This window comes from Oncorhynchus kisutch, linkage group LG25 (genome assembly GCF_002021735.2).
Source record: "Oncorhynchus kisutch isolate 150728-3 linkage group LG25, Okis_V2, whole genome shotgun sequence".
Taxonomy (NCBI): domain Eukaryota; kingdom Metazoa; phylum Chordata; class Actinopteri; order Salmoniformes; family Salmonidae; genus Oncorhynchus; species Oncorhynchus kisutch.
In genome coordinates this window covers 33,301,649-33,320,246 of record NC_034198.2, presented here as the reverse complement: position 1 = coordinate 33,320,246, position 18,598 = coordinate 33,301,649, and the positions used below count along the sequence as shown (strand labels likewise).

At 40.8% G+C, this 18,598-nt stretch overlaps 1 protein-coding gene across 4 annotated transcripts in view; it reads left to right on the top strand.

Annotated features, from left to right (window-relative positions):
• The window catches only part of mlip (muscular LMNA-interacting protein), a 44,692-nt gene extending 28,695 nt beyond the window's left edge, over positions 1–15,997 (top strand). For all 4 annotated transcript variants that reach the window (XM_020460430.2, XM_020460426.2, XM_020460427.2 and 1 more), the window contains 2 exons: positions 11,251–11,304; positions 15,013–15,997. In XM_020460430.2, coding sequence (XP_020316019.1) covers positions 11,251–11,304; positions 15,013–15,267 — 309 coding nt within the window. In that variant the 3' untranslated portion in view covers positions 15,268–15,997. The remainder of the gene's footprint in view (positions 1–11,250; positions 11,305–15,012) is intronic.
• Positions 15,998–18,598: the final 2,601 nt, after the last annotated feature.

Here is an 18,598-nt window from a genome sequence, read left to right as displayed (position 1 = left end):
ATAGATGAGCAGATGGTGATGTGCAAGTAGAAATACTGGTGTGCAAAAGAGCAGAAAAGTAAATAAAAACAATATGGGGATGAGGTAGGTAGATTGGGTGGGCTATATACAGATGGGCTATGTACTGTTGCAGCGATCGGTTAGCTGCCCAGATAGCTGATGTTTAAAGTTAGTGAGGGAAATATAAGTCTCCAGCTTCAGAGATTTTTGCAATTTGTTCCAGTCATTGGCAGCAGAGAACAGGTAGGAAAGGCGGCCAAAGGAGGTGTTGGCTTTGGGGATGACCAGTGAGATATACCTGTAGAAAATAGTAAAAATAAAGAAATACCCTTGAATGAGTAGATGTGTCCAAATTTTTGACTGGTACTTTAATTTGACTCAAAAGAAAAGTGAGTTTGTGGGTGATTCTCCAATACAATGTCACATTATGTAAGCTCCTACTGACAAACTTTTTATGTTCCTATCAAGTACATATGAAGAGTTTATTTCCAAAACACTATACAGTGCCAACAGGACAATGACCCTAAGCACACAGCCAAGATAATGCACGAGTGGCTTCAGGACAAGTCTCCGAATGTCGTTGAGTGGCCCAGCCAGAGCCCGGGTTTTAACCCGATTGAATATCTCTGGAGAGACCTCAAAATAGGTGTGTAGCAACGCTCCCCATCCAACCTGACAGCGCTTGAAAGGATCTGCAGAGAAGAATGGGAGAAACTCCCCAAATACAGGTGTGCCAAGCTTGTAGCGTCATACCCAAGAAGACTCAAGGCTGTAATCACTGCCAAAGGCACTTCAACAAAGTACTGAGTAAAGGGTCTGAATACTTAAGTAAATGTGATATTTCAGTTGTTTATTATTAATAAAATAGCAAACATTTATAAAAACCTGTTTTTCCTTTGTCATTATGGGGTATTGTGTGTAGATTGATGAGGGGGTAAAAAACGATTTAATCCATTTTAGAATAAGGCTGTAACCTAACAAAATGAGTAAGGCTGTAACCTAACAAAATGACTAAGGCTGTAACCTAACAAAATGAGCAAGGCTGTAACCTAACAAAATGAGTAAGGCTGTAACCTAACAAAATGACTAAGGCTGTAACCTAACAAAATGAGTAAGGCTGTAACCTAACAAAAATGAGTAAGGCTGTAACCTAACAAAATGAGTAAGGCTGTAACCTAACAAAATGAGCAAGGGATAACGTAACAAAATGTGGGAAAAAAATCAAGGGGCCTGAATACTTTACAAAAGCACTGTATATACATTTTCAGAAATGTTGGTAATTGAGCTTTTCTTTAAAGAAATTATGAAAGAGATTGGTTTGTTTTTTCACTATCTAATTATGGCATGGTGTTCAATGACAGACTTTTTAATTTTTTTTATATATCACTTGATGGTTTCATTTCAGAGAGAAAAATAATCATATTGTTTTTGCAAAACGCCATTATATCCACCTTACTCTCAGAGGGATAAATAGCGCTGCTGGGTTTTACACAGTCAAATGGAACAAAATAACACTTTTTTTTAATAAAGAACTGTACAAATGATACATCAACATTTAAAAAATAGTCACACAAAAAATGTTATGCATCAATATGAGATCTGTATGTAAAACATTTACATTTGACATTTTAGTCATTTAGCAGATGGTCTACCTTTCAAGTTTTAATGTCACGTACACAAGTACAGTGAAATGCCTTTCTTGCAAGCTCTAAACCCAACAATGCAGTAATCAATATCAATGTAGCACTAAAAATAACACAAGGTAGAACAAAAACATACAATCAATTAAATTAAGAAATAAGAAGAACATGAGAAAGTAAGAAGCTATATACAGGGTCATTTCCAACTCCATATTTATAATGTATAGAGATACTGGAGTTAAAGTGATAGATATGTATAGGGCTAAGGTGACTAGGCAACAGTATATACTGTGTGGTAAACAGAGTAGAAGCAATGTACAGTTGAAGTCTGAAGTTTACATACACCTTAGCCAAATACATTTTAACTCAGTTTTTCACAATTCCTGACACTTAATCCTAGTAAAAATTCCATGTCTTAGGTCAGTTAGGATCACCACTTTATTTTAAGAATGTGAAATGTCAGAATAATAGTAGAGAGAATGTTTCAGCTTTTATTTCTTTCATCACATTCCCAGTGGGTCAGAAGTTAACATACACTCAATTAGTATTTGGTAGCATTGCCTTTAAATTGCTTAACTTGGGTCAAGCGTTTCGGGTAGCCTCCCACACACTTCCCACAATAAGTTGGGTGAATTTTGGCCCATTCCTCCTGACAGAGCTGGTGTATCTGAGTCAGGTTTGTAGGCCTCCTTGCTCGCACACACCTTTTCAGTTTTGCCCACAACTTTTCTATAGGATTGAGGTCAGGGCTTTGTGATGGCCACTCTAAAACGTTGACTTTGTTGTCCTTAAGCAATTTTGCCACAATCTTGGAAGTATGCTTGGGGTCATTGTCCATTTGGAAGACACATTTGTGACCAAGCTTTAACTTCCTGACTGATGTCCACATAATTTTCCTACCTCTTGATGCCATCTATTTTGTGAAGTGCACCAGTGCCTCCTGCAGCGAAGCACCCCCACAACATGATGCTGCCACCCCCCGTTCTTCACGGTTGGGACGGTGTTCTTCGGCTTGCAAGCATCCCCCTTTCTCCCCCAAACATAACGATGGTCATTATGGCCAAACAGTTCTATTTTTGTTTCATCAGACCAGTGGACATTTCCCCAAAAAGTACAATCGTTGTCCCCATGTGCAGTTGCAAACTGTAGTCTGGCTTTTTTATAGCGGTTTTGGAGCAGTGGCTTCTCCCTTGCTGAGCGGTCTTTCAGGTTATGTTGATATTGGACTCGTTTTACTGTGGATATAGATACTTTTGTAGCTGTTTCCTCCAGCATCTTCACAAGGTCCTTGCTGTTGTTCTGGGATTGATTTGCACTTTTCGGACCAAAGTACGTCTCATCTCTAGGAGACGGTATAATGGCTGAGTGGTCCCATGGTGTTTATACTGCGTACTATTGATTTTACAGATGAATGTGGTACCTTCAGGCGTTTCGAAATTGCACCCAAGGATGAACAAGACTTGTGGAGGTCTACAATTTATTTTCTGAGGAGGCACTGAGTTTGAAGGTAGGCCTTGAAATACATCCACAGGTACACCTCCAATTGACTCAAATGATGTCAATTAGCCTATCAGAAGCTTCTAAAGCCATGACATCATTTTCTGGAATTTTCCAAGCTGTTTAAAGGCACAGTCAACTTAGTGTATGTAAACTTCTGACCCACTGGAATTATGATAAGTGAAATAATCTGTCTGTAAGCAAAATGACTTGTGTCATGCACAAAGTAGATGTCCTAAACTACTTGCCAAAACTATAGTTTGTTAACAAGACATTTGTGGAGTGTTTGAAAAACGAGTTTTAATGACTCCAACCTAAGTGTATGTAAACTTCCGACTTCAACTGTATATGATTGTATGTGTGCTTGTCTAAGGGGGGGAAATTACGGCCCGCCGGGCACTGCAATCCGGCTCACGAGACATTTTTTACTTTTTACCACATTTTTCTCCCCAATTTCATGATATATAATTGGTAGTTACAGTCTTGTCCCATCGCTGCAACTCCCGTATGGACTCGGGAGAGGCAAAGATCGAGAGCCGTACATCCTCCGAAACACAACCCAGCCAAGCTGCACTGCTTCTTGACACAATGCCCGCTTAACCCAGAAGCCAGCCTCACCAATGTGTCAGAGGAAACACAACACCTGGCGACAGTGTCAGCGCATGCTCCTGGCCTGCCACAGGAGTCGCTAGAGCGCGATGGGACAAGGAAATCCCGGCCTGCCAAACCCTCTCCTAACCCAGACAACGCTGGGCCAATTGTGCGCCGCCTCATGGGTCTCCCATTCACGGCCAGTTGTGACACAGCCTGGGATAAAACTCGGGTCTGTAGTGACACCTCAAGCACTGCAATGCAGGGCCTTAGACCACTGCGCCACTCAGGAGGCCCTCGCAAATTGATTTTAACAAACAATTGGTCCCGCAAAATATGCAATATCCATTCAATTTCAAAATCCCAATGTGGCCCTCAAGCCAAAAAGTTTTCCCACTCCTGTCAGTATAAATGTTTGTGCATGTTATGTGTGTGTGGATGCAAATTCAGTGTGTGTGTGTGTGTGTGTGTGTGTGTGTGTGCGCGTGCGTGTGTTGGAGTATCAGTGTGCGTGAGTGTGTAGAGTCTTGAGTGTACACAGAGATAAATACATGGGTCAACCCAGAGCGACTTACAGTAAGTGCATCTTAAGATAGCTAGGTGAGAACCACATATCACAGTCAAATTCGAGCTAAACAATGGATACTTGGTTTTGCAAAAAGAAAAATGTTCTTACACATCCAGAATCTATGAATAAAAAATTAGAGGATAGTCATATTTTACACACCCATAACCCATAAGCAACCATTTCTGATGAAAAAACAAAAATGTGAAAAATGTAGGGATGTAGCGTTTTGGATATAAACTCTTCATATGAGTATATTTACTGTAAGTGATAATGCCCTCGAAGCCGGTGTTTGGAGGATATTGGCACGGAGGTTGTTAGGCCTGAGACAAAGTCCAAACACCAGCTTCAAGGTCCAAACACCGGCTTCGAGGGCATTATCACTTTTATACAATGGGTTACCAAAATATTCAAATAATGATTTACATATTTTCATTAAAAACGTTATTTTGATGAATTTATTCATACTATTTCATCCTTCCACAAGATATCGCCCCAGCACAAATCTAGGGTTGCTACCCAAGCCGGCTGGATGTTTGTTCTATCGGTTAGATTGTTAAAGACGCGACCCAGTCGTTCAGTCTTTTTGTTCTGTATCTATTGACACGACCCAGTTGTTTGTTCAAAATGTTCCATTGCCATATTGGCTGGGAACATTCTTATCTCTTGCTTGCTAGCTAGCTAGCCAACTATGGCTAACTTACAGTCACATCAAACAGTGCAGCTGCATTGGTTTAATTTGTTTTCTAGTGACATTTATTTGTATACATCCATAACAATGAGCTAATGATGCAGATTTCACCTGGCATAGGAAATGTCCTCTCTCATCAGGACACTGTTGTTCAAGAGCTAGCCAACAACACCGCTAACAAAATCACTTCAAAACTAAAGCTGGAAAACTAGCTGCGCTTTGTTTCATTTGACTTGTTTTCTATCGACAGTTCTTTGTATATATACATAAAAATTATGGAGAAAAGCTGCCTACCTGTCTGTCTCATCCTGACTTCCGACACGTTCATACTATGGGACAGCTGGAGATCTAATTTGAATATTGAAAAAATTTGGAAAATGTCGGAGAGACAGACAGTAATATTTATATAAATCTCCGCTGTTGTAAACTTAATGTTAGTCTACAAAAACTGTGACGTAATGTCTAGATGCTTTTTATAATGGAGATCAAGTTCATAAATTGCCTGGCTGGGCTAATGAGATATTGGATTGCGCAGTCAGACGGAACAGAGTAAATAGGCATTTTAATGTCATGGATTTAGCCGGTGGTAACTTGTGTAATTGACACCGGCTAGGATGCATTCAGGATTAGACCCACATGTTGTGTGATAAATAAATATATACAAAAATGGATGGATTAATGTCCTTTATTCACAACCTTTAATCCAGTCAAGATTTACTGACAACAAAGTCTAATTGTCTAATTATGTATAGTACTCCCATTGGGTGACACTTTGTAGATCTGCTGTGAGACGATAGGTATCTGCTTGGGGAAATTATAGAATCTCAAACTTTCTTGGCTCAACTCCAAACACAGCAGGTATTCACAGCACAACAGGCATCATTATGGTACAACGTTTGAGCTTTATCCAGCTTTAAATCAAACCATATCCAGTCAAACCATCCTCTTGTAATGGAGAGCTTTTCATTCAGTCATCAGGACAACTTGGTTGGTGTCGGTCTATTAAATAGCTTGTATAAAAGTTATAAGAGGGATAAAATCAAACGATTAGGATAGAGATTTATCACCGGAGAAGTGAGTGGACGGAGATAGGGACCGAACGCTATCCATCTCTGTCATTGGGAAAACCGCACCTACAGATGTAGGATCTTAATTTGATTTTTTTGCTAAGAAATCAAAACTTTTAGTGCAGTCCAGCATTAAAAAGGCTTCTAAAGTTTGTAATTTCCACTTTAAAATTGCAGACTTGATTTGCCCTAACGGAAAAGGTATCAACCCCTACCCTTTTTAACAATTAGCTATAATCCACATAACAATTCATATTTCCTATTGCTGCAGGATTATTTTGCTGCTGTAGCGGACTGGCTCAAATTAAGGTCTTACATCTGTAATGTACTCAATCGTAGGTAGCTGGCAGACAAACCACTTGAAACAGGGGCAGTGCCATAATTAAAGATGATTGCTTCAGAAACCGGACCTTAAGTTGGTGCAGTAGCTAGGCAAAAGCAATTTTACACTCGCTTCACGGCTTTCCTTCATGCATACGCATGGGGGCAACCACATGTATATGTTTGGGCGGTATACTTCCGGTTGACTATGAATGATTGCCAACTGAGCAATACAAAGGAAACCAACTACTGGTATGACATAACCAAATGTATACATCATCTCTTCTTCAGTCATTTTGGCACATACATGAAGAAGGTTTTGGAACACTTGTCAGCTGTTTACCAGACCTAATAAAGTAACCAGAGTCTGCATCAGTCCATCTTAATAACTTTGCATTCCTTCATTTTGATCCCCCAATGTTCAGTACCCACTGTTGTTACCTTGAGACCTTCTGTCAGAGCCACTCTCTCACATTCAATTTCTAATCCCCAGTGTGTCCAATCTCTTCTCCCATCCCATCTCCATCTAATTCAACGCACTAAAAGCTTTCAAACACTCAACACGTAGTTAAGGTTAACATATAACATGGTCTTATTTTACACTTTTTTTTCACATTAAATGGTAGCGTAGCAACAAGATGGAAGTCAGAACACAAGGTTAGAGTGTATAAATGCAGGAAGGACCATACTTTATAGTTATTAGCAATTAAGAGTAATTATTTAATTTCTTATTTATGAGCTGTGAATATATATATAGATAGTCACAAGTACAACTAGGTCTTCCTGCCATGTATATCTAAAATGATCATGTTAAAACTAATAGAACCAACTATTTTATAAAGCTGACTAAAATGTCTGATGCAGATATTTGTTTCGATCTGAGTAATGTGGTATCAAAGTCAGCATGAAAACCCACATAATCAAATCAAATCAAATGTTATTACAACAGGTGTAGTAGACCTTACAGTGAAATGCTTACTTACAAGCCCTTAACCAACAATGCAGTTTTAAGAAAATCCATAAAAAAGTTAGCGAGAAGAATAACAAATAATTAAAGAGCAGCAGTAAATAACAATAGTGGGGCTATATACAGGGTGTACTAGTTCAGTGTCAATGCATCAATGTGCGGGGACACTGGTGTCGAGGTAATTAAGGTAATTATGTACAAGTAGGTAGAGTTATTAAAGTGGCTATGCATAGATAATAACAGAGAGTAAGGGCAGCGTGGGGGGGTGGGGGTGGGGGCAATGCAAATAGTCTGGGGGCAATGCAAATAGCCATCTGTGTAGCCATTTGATTAGCTGTTCAGGAGTCTTATGGCTTAGGGGTAGAATCTGTTTAGAAGCCTCTTGGACCTAGACTTGGCGCTCCGGTACCTCTTGCCATGCGGTAGCAAAGAGAACAGTCTATGACTAGGGTGGCTGGAGTCTTTGACAATTTTTAGGGCCTTTCTGTGACATAGAAGTCCTGGATGGCAGGAAGCTTGGCCCCAGTGATGTACTGGGCTGTACGAACTACCCTCTGTAGTGCCTTGCGGTTGGAAGCCGAGCAGTTGCCATACCAGGCTGTGACGTAACCCGTCAGGATACTCTCGATGGTGCAGTAAAACCTTTTGAGGATCTGGGGACACATGCCAAATCTTTTCAGCCTCCAGACAGTGAGAAAACAATCACAATATCAGAGGGAGATGTCATGACAGTGAGCACTTACAAGAATATTTTGTCTCTATGAAAACATCAGGGATGGTTTTGAAATGTCAATGACTGACGCAATAAACATTGTTTTCAATCTGGGAGGCTCGGACACAAAGCAACACTGTAGAAGTCATCAAGAAATGCCAACTGCAAACAAAGTCTAAACAGACTGGATCATTTTAGAGAATGCAGTCTAACACAAAACATGAAACGTAGTATGGAGTTTATATACAGTCCCTTCGGAAAGTATTCAGACCCCTTGACCTTTTCCACATTTTGTTAGGTTACAGCCTTATTCTAAAATTGATTAAATTGCTATCAATCTACACAAAATAACCAATAATGACAAAGCAAAAATAAAAACACTGAAACATTTACAGAAGTTTTGAGACCCTTTACTCAGTACTTTGTTGAAGCACAGGCTTCTTGGGTACGACGCTACAAGCTTGGTACACCTGTAATTGGGGAGTTTCTCACATGCTTCAAATCAAATCTTATTGTATATGTCACATACACATGGTCAGCAGATGTTAATGCAAGTCTAGCAAAATGCTTGTGCTTCTGGTTCCCGACAGTGCAGTAGCATCTAACAAGTAATCTAACAGTTCCCCAACAACTACCTAATACACACAAATCTAAAAGCCTAATATTCTCTTCAGATCCTCTCTAGCTCTGTTACGTTGGATGGGGTGCTTTGCTGCACTGCTATTTTCAGGTCACTTCAGAGATGTTAGACCAGGTTCAAATCCGAGCTCTGGCTGGGCCACTCAAGGACATTAAGAGAATTGTTCTGAAGCCACTCCGGCATTGTCTTGGCTGTGATCTTAGGGTCGTTGTGCTGTTGGAAGGTGAACCTTCGCCCCCAGTCTGAGGACCTGAGCGCTCTGGAGCAGGTTTTCATAAAGGATCTCTCTGTACTTTGCTCCATTCATCTTTACCTCGATCCTGACTAGTCTCCCAGTCCCACAGCATGATGCTGCCACCACCATGCTTCACTGTAGGGATGGTGCCAGGTTTCCTCCAGACGTGAATCTTGGCATTCAGGCATTCAGGTTCCATCAGACCAGATAATCTTGTTTTTCATCATCTGAGAGACTTTAGGTGCCTTTTGACCAACTCAAAGCGGGCTGTCGTGTGCCTTTTACTTAGGATTGTCTTCCGTCTGGCCACTACCATAAATGCCTAATTGGTGGAGTGCTGCAGTGATGGTTGTCTTTCTGGAAAGTTCTCCCATCTCCACAGATGAAGTCTTGAGCTCTGTCAGAGTGACCATCGGGTTCTTGGTCACCTTCCTGACCATGGCCCTTCTCCCCCAGTTGCTCAGTTTGGCCTGGAGAACAGCTCTATAACGAGTCTTGGTCGTTCCAAACTTCTTCCATTTAAGAATGATGGAGGCCAATGTGTTCTTGGGGACCTTCAATGTTGCAGAAATGTTTTGTTACCCTTCCCTAGATCTGTGCCTGACACAATCCTGTCTTGTAACTCTACAGACAATTATTTCGACCTCATGGCTTGGTTTTTGCTCTGACATGCACTGTCAACTGTGGGACCTTATATAGACAGGTGTATGCCTTTCCAAATCATGTACAATCAATTGAATTTACCACAGGTGGACTCCAATATAGTTGTAGAAACATCTGAAGGATGATCAATGGAAACAGGATGCACCTGAGCTCAATGTTAAGTCTCATAGCAAAGGGTCTGAATTCTTATGTAAATAGGTATTTCTGTTTTTTATTTTGAATAAAAACCTGTTTTCACTTTGTCATTATGGGGTATTGTGGGTAGATTGGCTGTAATGTAACAACATTTAGAAAAAGTTAAGGGGTCTGAATACTTTCTGAATGTACTGTATATAGACATTGAGAGGGTTCTGTCACAAAAGTCTCTCCTGTGGCACGACCGTCTTCCTGGCTGGAATAAGTTGACCAAAGCGCAGCGTGGTTAGCGTACATTTTCTTTATTTATAAAATGACGCCAACAAAACAAGAAATGAAGAAACAACCGTGAAGCTTACACAGGCTATACTGCCCCTAACAAAGTCAACTTCCCACAAATAACAAAGGGGAAAAGGCTGCCTAAGTATGATTCCCAATCAGAGACAATGGTAGACAGCTGTCCCTGATTGAGAACCATACCTGGCCAAAACATAGAACTAAAGAACATAGAATACAGAACATAGAATGCCCACCCAAATCACACCCTGACTAAACCAAAATAGAGACATAAAAAGTCTCTCTCAGGTCAGGGCATGACACTCTGATTTGACATTTCAAGGTAGTCACTTGTGGTTTTGACGTTCATTACAATTTTTTCTCCCCTTTGTTTAGTTGGGTTTGAGTATTCCATGGCACACACACACAGTTTTCCCATTTGTCACAAAATACCATTTGTGAGTCTCTTTGGATCAAGCAGCAGGCAGAGTGATGCAAATACAAAGAGTCGGTTTTTCATGTTTGATATCAATTCAATTATTGTTTTCCCCATTTTGCCCACTGGGTCTGGTAATATATTTGGTCTCTATTATAGACCAGTCACACTGAGATCCTTTTTGTCATGGGTTGTGTTCATTGTTATTTGTGGCACGCCTTTGTTTTAATTTATTGAATAAATCTTGTTTTATACATCATGCGGCAAAATAGCGACGTATTCATTACACTAGTGAGCACTAAACCGTTACAGTCAATCTGCAGGTACATTAACTATTCTTAAGGTAATTATCCACTCTAAGTACAGGCACAGGTAAACAGAATAGTCAACTGGAGGCCAATGTTTTGATTCAGCGAACGTCTCTTGAAGGGTATTTGTGCTCTTAAGAATTCACCAATTCGTAGTGGTGTTCTAGTTTGCGTAGTGTCCACTGTCCTAGTCACCCCAAGGCAGAAACATCAGCAGTGACAATACAAGTATGACTCAAGCTGCAAACAAGGGTATGGATCCAATTTATAGGTCACAGACAGGTGTTTCCAACATACTCATGGAGCATGTATTTCATATTTGAGAGTACCTTGTTACTTTTTCCTTTGTAACCATTCAAATTATTTCTGTTGGGTAACAATGAAGAGAGTACTGTGTTTGAATATTTCGAGATTCATTTTGAATGAACCCCTTATTCATTATTTGTTCTTTATCTTGTTGTTCTGTTCTTGGTCCGTGGTTCTACTCTGGATGCCAAAACTGAAAGTCTACTCACCCGTTTGTGACAATCCATGAGAATGAGGCGCTGATGTCCAAAAAGGTAACATATAATATCTAGTGAGACTATGTTGAGACGCTGCATTAAATAACCCATTCTGCAATCATAGTGGGGAGTCTGACATTTTTTGAATGGTTTGTATTATTATGACATAATAGCCTTGTATTTATAATGCACTACTGAATATATTAAAAGCATTATACTAATTCAATGCTAATGGCATTGCTAGTGCTTTGTCCAGTAATCGCTCCTTTCTCCAGCTGTATGCTCAGGACCAAGGATGTTTGGGTTACTTTTCTTGCAATTCAATTAATAGACTATTTCACAGAGACAGACTTGACCAGACACTTAGCAGACACCTTATTTAATAATTTAACAAATGGCCTTCAGCCTTGTCCCCATTGACTTTGCATTGCCATTACTTCCTTTTTTCATCTGATGTTTGCTTCCTGAAGTTGTCACCTACTGTTTCTAGGATATAGCATCATGAAAGTTGGAAGTGCTTCTTCCCTCACTTAAAGATGCATTACTGATGTTTTTGTTTACTTTTACGGAGTGGCTGCTTGGCCGAATTCTCTGGACATCTCTCCCCCATAGCTAAACAACCAAACGTTCTGTACATGTAAGGGATTCTCTATTTGATGCAGAAAAATGTAGGTAGTTGCTGCTCCCTCTTTCCTGTTCTCACTTCCCCTCAGTGGCGGATTGGCCATCTGGCAAATATTTTTACGCAATTTCTCTATTATACAAATCAATAATGTTTGGGATTAGATTTTTATTTAGTCATATGCATAGGGTCGCAGATGTAGTTGCAGTGTACAGTTAAATTCTGAAGCTCTGCGCTCCAACAGTGCGCAGGGGGGTTGGGAGCTATTCAGCAGCCTGATGTTTCTGGGGGTAGAAGCTATTGGCCAGTCTGTTAGTTTTAGCCATGATGCTCCTGTGTGATTGAAGTGGGGAGAACAGGCCATGGCTCAAGTAGCTGAGGTCCTTGATGATCTTATTGGCCTTCCTGCGACACCTGGTGTTTTAGGTGTCCTGTATGGCGGGCAGTGTGCACCCAATGGTGCGTTCAGCTGAGAGTACCACCCTCTGTAGTGCCTGGTACAGCCTGGAGTTGCTGTACCAGGCTGTGATGCAGTCCGACAGTATGCTCTCACTGGTGCTCCTGTAGAACACTGTGAGGGCCCTCGGGGACAGGCCCAATTTCGATAGCTTCCTGAGGTTAAAGAGTTGCTCTCATACATTCTTCACCATGATGACAATTTGGTTTCACCATTTCAGCTCCTCGGAGATGTGTACGCCGAGGAACTTGAACTTTTTGACCGTCTCCACGGCGATCCCATTGATTGAGATCGGGCGTGCTCTGCCTGGTTCCTCCTGAAGTCCATAATCAGCTTTTTTGTTTTGCTGACATTGAGGGAGAGGTTGTTTACTTGGCACCACACCGTCAGAGTGCCTACCTCCTCCCTGGAGTCTGTCTCGTCGTTGTTGGTAATCAGGCCTACTACTGTCGTGTCGTCAGTGTATACCATGCAGACGTGGTATACAGGGAGTAGAGGAGCGGACTGAGCACGCACCCTAATGTAGTCCCCATATTGAGGATCAGTGTCGAGGAGGGGATGTTGCCTAACTTCACCACCTTGGGCGGTGTCGTGGAAATTTCCTGTATTACCAAATCATGAGAGAGCAAACCACACACAAGTCGGAGTTATCATAAAGTCCATCTTTAATTATATGAGCTTCATCACAACCCTGTTTGACTCTCAGATCAATTCAGTGTCATAAATGAATTCTCTGAGAGTGCTTACATATTGGCAACTGAGATCCTTTATAGCAAAGACACACATAGCCAGACAGCATTGGCTATAAATTATCGTTCAGTTTGGTCTCCTAAACTAAGTTCTTATCTCGTTCTTGGTACCACTTAGAACCAAAAACATTACCTCATCCAATGGCATATATCAAATACACCCCCTCCTGGACACAGAGAGATGTGACTGGCACACAGACATTGTGGAGCCAACCTAACTGGTTCCCATTAATCACACCATCCCCTCACATGGTTTAGGAATAGTTTACAGACACATTCACAGATAAGACTAACCCGACCTCTCCCCTCTCTGGGCCCAAGTAACTTTCTCCACATAAGCATGCTTATGAAAATTCATAAAACATCTTATTTATAAATATTACCTAAAGAATTCTGAATCTGCCACGACAGCGGTTTTCAGGAAATCTTTTGGCTGATCAATTGGCAACGGCCGGCCCCCGTACAAAGATGGGCCGGCCCAGTTTTCTGATAGGCTGAGCTGAGGTCATGCATGCTCAAATTCAAAGTAAAACGCGGCATCAGTAAAGAGACCTGCTCTGACTGTCATCAGGTAGACAGCCAAGATCATGGATCTTAAAAAACGGAAAGGTTGCCTATGAATGTAGAAAGAGCTCATTCTACATTGTCACCTCACTTAAAACGTAACATTTGGTCATGAAACCATGATTTGGTCACAGTGAGTTGGTGGCACGCACAGTGCTGTGGGTTTGTGTGGATAAAATGACAGGGCCGAATTCTTGTCCCAGTACACCCATGCTCCCTCTGCACATGACCAGATGTCTTTGTCTGTTGTACAAACTGTTGTAACTATAAGCAACCTTTCTCTGTTTACCTTTAATAAAATCACATTTACGGCCCACAAACATTGTAACCTATGTGCGGCAGACTGATCACTTCAATTGACAGGCATGTTGTTTTAGTCAAACTCTGGCTCATAGCCTACCACCTACACGTCACGGGAACGTTTGGCTCTGAATTTGCTCACAAAACGACCCTGTACATAATTCAAGAAGATCTTAATGCATATTCCAATTAAACTGATTGAGATTAAATGGTTGGCATGCAGATGCTGAATGGATGTATCACCGGCAAAATGTGAAGAATTATCATTCACGTTGGATAAAGTGAGAAACGTAAAGTGAGGGGAGGGTGATCAGCAGCTATGCAATAAAGTTAAGCAGTGCATAAAGTTAAGTTTAAGTAACACATGCGCACAACGTGATCCGGCTGTTTAGCTCTGGGGAAAGAGCCTTCCAGGGGGGCGGGACAGGGAGGGAACGGGGGCATACTTTTTAGCCAGTAGTTTTGAAAATAGCACTCAAGCCAAGAGGGGTCCCAAAAATGTTTTACAACATCAAATATGTATATCATGTCAATCTTATAAGAATTCAATGAAATGCCCATATGGAACGTCAAGTTCAAAACATGAAGTTAAAAAAATACAGAAGTATTTTTCAGTCCTCTGTAACAAGTGGTTCAGTAGCTCTTACCCCCAGATTGGAGTTAATAGAGGAAATGGTTATATAACGTCTAAACAAAATTTTGCTAACAAAACTGCAATTCTGGAAGTCCTTGCTTATTTTCTGTGAATGCTTTTCCATTTGCAATGGATTTGGGTCTGTGAGAACAGGTGAATTGGTACTCTGTACAATCAATGACTAAAATTGTCAATTACCGTAGGTCTGTGACAGTAAATACCACCACACATTGCAGTGTCCTAAGATGCTGGTTGTGAGGATAAAAATTCGGAACACATTCAACTGCAGAATTAAACTGTAACAAGAATGTTACTAATCAATTATAACATTGTCAGTAGTTGTGCAGAGTAACTGAATTCACAGCTCATAATTATTTTCTCATTGGCCCAGACACTGACATCTCTTTTTCAACAGTAACATCATATTTTTTGTCTGTAGCTTGATAACACACTTTTGGGAAAGATGAGGGCAGATGGCAGCATAAGCTCTGGCAACCTGGCCTTGAACACAGAGAAGAACAGTGAGAATAACTCAACAACAGAAGAGGAAGACAACATCATAATCTCCTCACTGCTGATTACTGAATCTGAGGAGCCGAAAGCTAACCCTGCAAAAGATGGATCCTGGCAAGGTGGTGCGACCTCTTTCAACCTTACCAAGGTAAAGATGGAAGCCTTTGAGACACACATTTAATTGTTTGTGACATAAATGGATGACAAAACAGAACGGGGTAGAGATTAAGGCAACACTTTATTTTAAGTGTAATAAACCCCTTAAACCATTTATAAGGCATTTATGAAGTGTGTTAACCATTTATTAATCATTACTCCCACATTTATAAACCTTTTACTAATCATTAGTTATTAAGTCTTTTTGCAGCCCCTAATCTAAAGTGAGTGCTATTTAAGCTTTACATTTACCTTATAAATGTTTTGAGTGACCAGTGTAATTTCTCACAAAAAGATGGGCATGCCATTGGTAGACATTCCAGCAGTACCTGGTAAAATAATAAGCGCACAACACAGGATATTTGCTACCATTTATGAATGTGGGAGTAATGATTAATAAATGGTGAGTACTGTTTGTAATCGCATTATAAATAGTTTATAAATGCCTTATGAATGGTTTATTACGGACCTTTCAAATAAAGTGTTACAGAGAGTCATTCCCTGTAGTATTGACAAAGAGGGCTTCTGATCATTATGTGTGAGCGCATGCAATACATTCAACTGCTTTTGCTATTGTATAAACATTTATGGAATGCACCATTTTTCTGGAGATTGTGAAACTTCATGCTCCACTGGGATGAAAGAGAATCCCTTTTGAAGTGATTGATATAATTACTTAATCATTCTGACTTGTATTTTGGGATAAATTAGTTTGTTCCAACATTGAATAAAACATTTTGTCATCTTTTCAAAAAGTTTGTTTGATTACTGACCTTTTTAATACATGCGAATAAACATTTCATTATACATAATGCAAGTACATCTATGCCGTGTTGGTATTGTACCTGTGTGTCCCTGTGATTTCTTTGTACTGACTCAGAACATAACTAATTGAAACATTTCTCATTTTGACAAATTGTATATGTTATTCTACTTGTCAGCATCTCTCTACCCATTTCAACTTCAGAGTTGTCAATACTATGCACTACATACAATTTACAAAATTATAGTTAATTAAAGTTTTAATTACATAACAGTGGACACATTTCTCCAGGCAAGAAGCCTAGATCAAGTTGATTACAGTGGCGACCATAGTTGCTACTATATTTAGTTCTGATTACACCATGCATGTTAAATAGACTTTTTCCGTCAATATGCCCGAACGAAACTGTGCACATCCACAGAGAATTTCAATCTCTAAAGCAGGGATCATCAACTAGATTATTTTTTCTTGAGTGGATGGTCGGGGGGCCAAAAATTATAACAAATAGTTTGTAGACTGCAAATTCACTGCAAGAAGCACAAACAGATATAATATTTGACAAAAATATAATAATTTAAAACCTTGGTTACATTTGTATGCTATTACATCTACACTACATGTCCAAAAGTATGTGGACACCTGCTGGGCGAACATCTCGTTCCAAAATCATGGGCATTGATATGGAGTTGGTCCCCCCCTTTGCAGCTATATCAGCCTCCACTCTTCTAGGAAGGCTTTCCACTAGATGTTGGAACATTGCTGTGGGGACCTGCTTCCATTCAGCCACAAGGGCATTAGTGAGGTCGGGCACTGATTTTGGGCCCGACCTCACTAACCCTTTCTGTATGGACCTCGCCTTGTGCACGGGGGAATTGTCTTGCTTAAACAGGAAAGGGCCTTCCCTATCAGGTATCAAGGTAAGGCCCAGATGCAGACCATGTCAAAGTAACAATGTGTATTACAGCAACAGGGGCAAAGGTACAGGATGGCAGGCAGGGTCAGGTCAGGTAGAGGTCGGAAATCCAGAGGTGGGGCAAAGGTACAGGACGGCAGGCAGGCTCAGGGTCAGACAGGTAGAGTGGTCAGGTGGGCGGGTACAGGGTCAGGACAGGCAAGGGTCAAAAACCAGGAGAACGAGAAAAGAGAGACTGGGGAAAAGCAAAAACATTGGTTGACTTGAACAAACAAGACGAACTGGCAACGGACAAACAGAGAACACAGGTATAAATACACAGGGGATAATGAGGAAGATGGGCGACACTTGGAGGGTGGTGGAGACAATCACAAAGACAGGTGAAACAGATCAGGGTGTGACATTTCCCCAAACTGTTGCCACAAAGTTGGAAGCACAGAATGTCATTGTATGCTGTAGCGTTAAGATTTCCCTTCACTGGAACTAAGGGACTTAGCCCAAACCATGAAAAACAGCCCCAGACCATTGTTCCTGTTCCACCAAACTTTACAGTTGGCACTATGCATTGGGGCAGGTAGTATTTTCCTGGCATCTGCCAAATCGAGATTTGTCTGTTGGACGACCAGATGATGAAGCATGATTCATCACTCCAGAGAACGCGTTTCCACTTCTCCTGAGTCCCATGGCAGCGAGCTTTACACCACTCCAGCCGACGCTTGGCATTGCACATAGTGATCTTATGCTTGTGTGCTGTTGCTCGGCCATTGAAACCGATTTCATGAAGGTCCCAACTAACAGTTCATGATCTGACGTTGCTTCCAGAGGCAGCTTGGAACTCGGTAGTGAGTGTTGCAATCGAGGACAGATTTTTACGCGTTAAGCGCTTCACCACTCTGTGGTCCTGCTCTGTGAGCTTGTGTGGCCTACCACTTTGAGACTGAGCCGTTGTTGCTCCTAGACATTTCCAGTTCACAATAACAGCACTTACAGTTGACTAGGGCAGCTCTAACAGGGAAGAAATTTGAAGAACTGACTTCTTGAAAAGGTAGCATCCTATGACGGTGCCACATTGAAAGTCACAGCTCTTCAGTAAGTCCCATTCTATTGCCAATGTTTTTCTATGGAGATTGCATGGCGGTGTGCTCAATTTTATACACCTTTCAGCAACGGGTGTGTCTGAAATAGCCGATTCCACTACTTTTGCATATATAGTGTATCTCTCTATTATGTGTGGGAATGATTTGATGGAGATGATTTGATGGTGTTTTTACAGTCATATGTCCTACAATAAAAAACTTTTTTGGGGGGGGGTCAAATAAAATCACCTGTGGGCCATCAGTTGGGGAACCCTGCTCTAAAGGCTTATCAAGCGGCTCTCCGATCTATTCAGCAATTTTCTTTAACGTCAATAGGCCTCAAAAATTAGCATTCTACTATAGAGAACCACTGAACAGACATCGAAGAAATCCAACAGAGTTGTCAACATCCGTTTGAATATTTAAGAAATGTGGTGTTGATATGATTAAAAACAATCTTTTAGTTTGGACTGCTATATTCAAAATGATGGACAGCTACAATTGCACATGTTAAAGATAGACTCAGAGGAATGACGTTGCCACATACAGCACCTCAGATATTGAGATGAGTGAGATGCAATACTTCACACGCAGTATCTGTGCT